Source organism: Octopus bimaculoides, chromosome 3 (genome assembly GCF_001194135.2).
Source record: "Octopus bimaculoides isolate UCB-OBI-ISO-001 chromosome 3, ASM119413v2, whole genome shotgun sequence".
Classification (NCBI taxonomy): Eukaryota; Metazoa; Mollusca; class Cephalopoda; order Octopoda; family Octopodidae; genus Octopus; species Octopus bimaculoides.
The window spans coordinates 3,969,689-3,970,420 of NC_068983.1; the positions used below are offsets into that span (position 1 = coordinate 3,969,689).

Sequence of the window (732 nt, forward strand, 5' to 3'; positions counted from 1 at the left end):
TATATATATATATATATATATATATATATGTATGTATGTATGTATGTATATTTATAAATATATAGGCTGTGTGGTAAGTAGCTTGCTTACCAACCACATGGTCCCGGGTTCAGTTCCACTGCGTAGCACCTTGGGCAAGTGTCTTCTATTATAGCCTCGGACCGACCAAAGCCGTGTGAGTGGATTTGGCAGACAGAAACCCAAAGAAGCCTGTCGTATATGTATATATATGTATATGTGTGTGTGTATATGTTTGTATGTTTATCAACCCCGAAAGGATGAAAGGTAAAGTCAACCCCGGCAGGATTTAAACTCAGAACGTAGCGGCAGACGAAATACTGTTGAGCATTTCGCCCGGCATGCTAACAATTCTGCCAAGCTCGCCGCCTTAATAATAATAATAATAATAATAATAATAATGATTTCAAATTTTACCTCAAGGGCAGTCATTTTGGAAGAGGGGATAAGTCGATTACATCGACCCCAGTGTTTCACTGGTACTAAATTAATCGACCCCGAAAGGATGAAAGGCAACGTGGAGCTCGGTGGAATTTGAACTCAGAACGTAGTGGCAGACGAAATGCCGCTAAGCATTTCGCCCGATGCGCTAACGATTCTGCCAGCTGCCACTTTAATCATAATAATAATAATAATAATAATAATAATAATAATAATAATAATAATTCTTACTTACGCCGTCATTAAACCCGTTTCTTTCTTTCTTAGTTCTTT

At 38.1% G+C, this 732-nt stretch overlaps 1 protein-coding gene across 2 annotated transcripts in view; it reads right to left on the bottom strand.

Annotated features, from left to right (window-relative positions):
• Positions 1-726, bottom strand: part of LOC106880954 (cytochrome P450 27C1) — a 34,776-nt gene extending 34,050 nt beyond the window's left edge. The window contains exon 1 of one of the 2 annotated variants that reach the window (XM_052965987.1): positions 695-726. In XM_052965987.1, the coding sequence (XP_052821947.1) occupies positions 695-702 (8 nt within the window). In that variant the 5' untranslated portion in view covers positions 703-726. The remainder of the gene's footprint in view (positions 1-694) is intronic. The other variant, XM_052965988.1, reaches the window with a different exon arrangement.
• Positions 727-732: the final 6 nt, after the last annotated feature.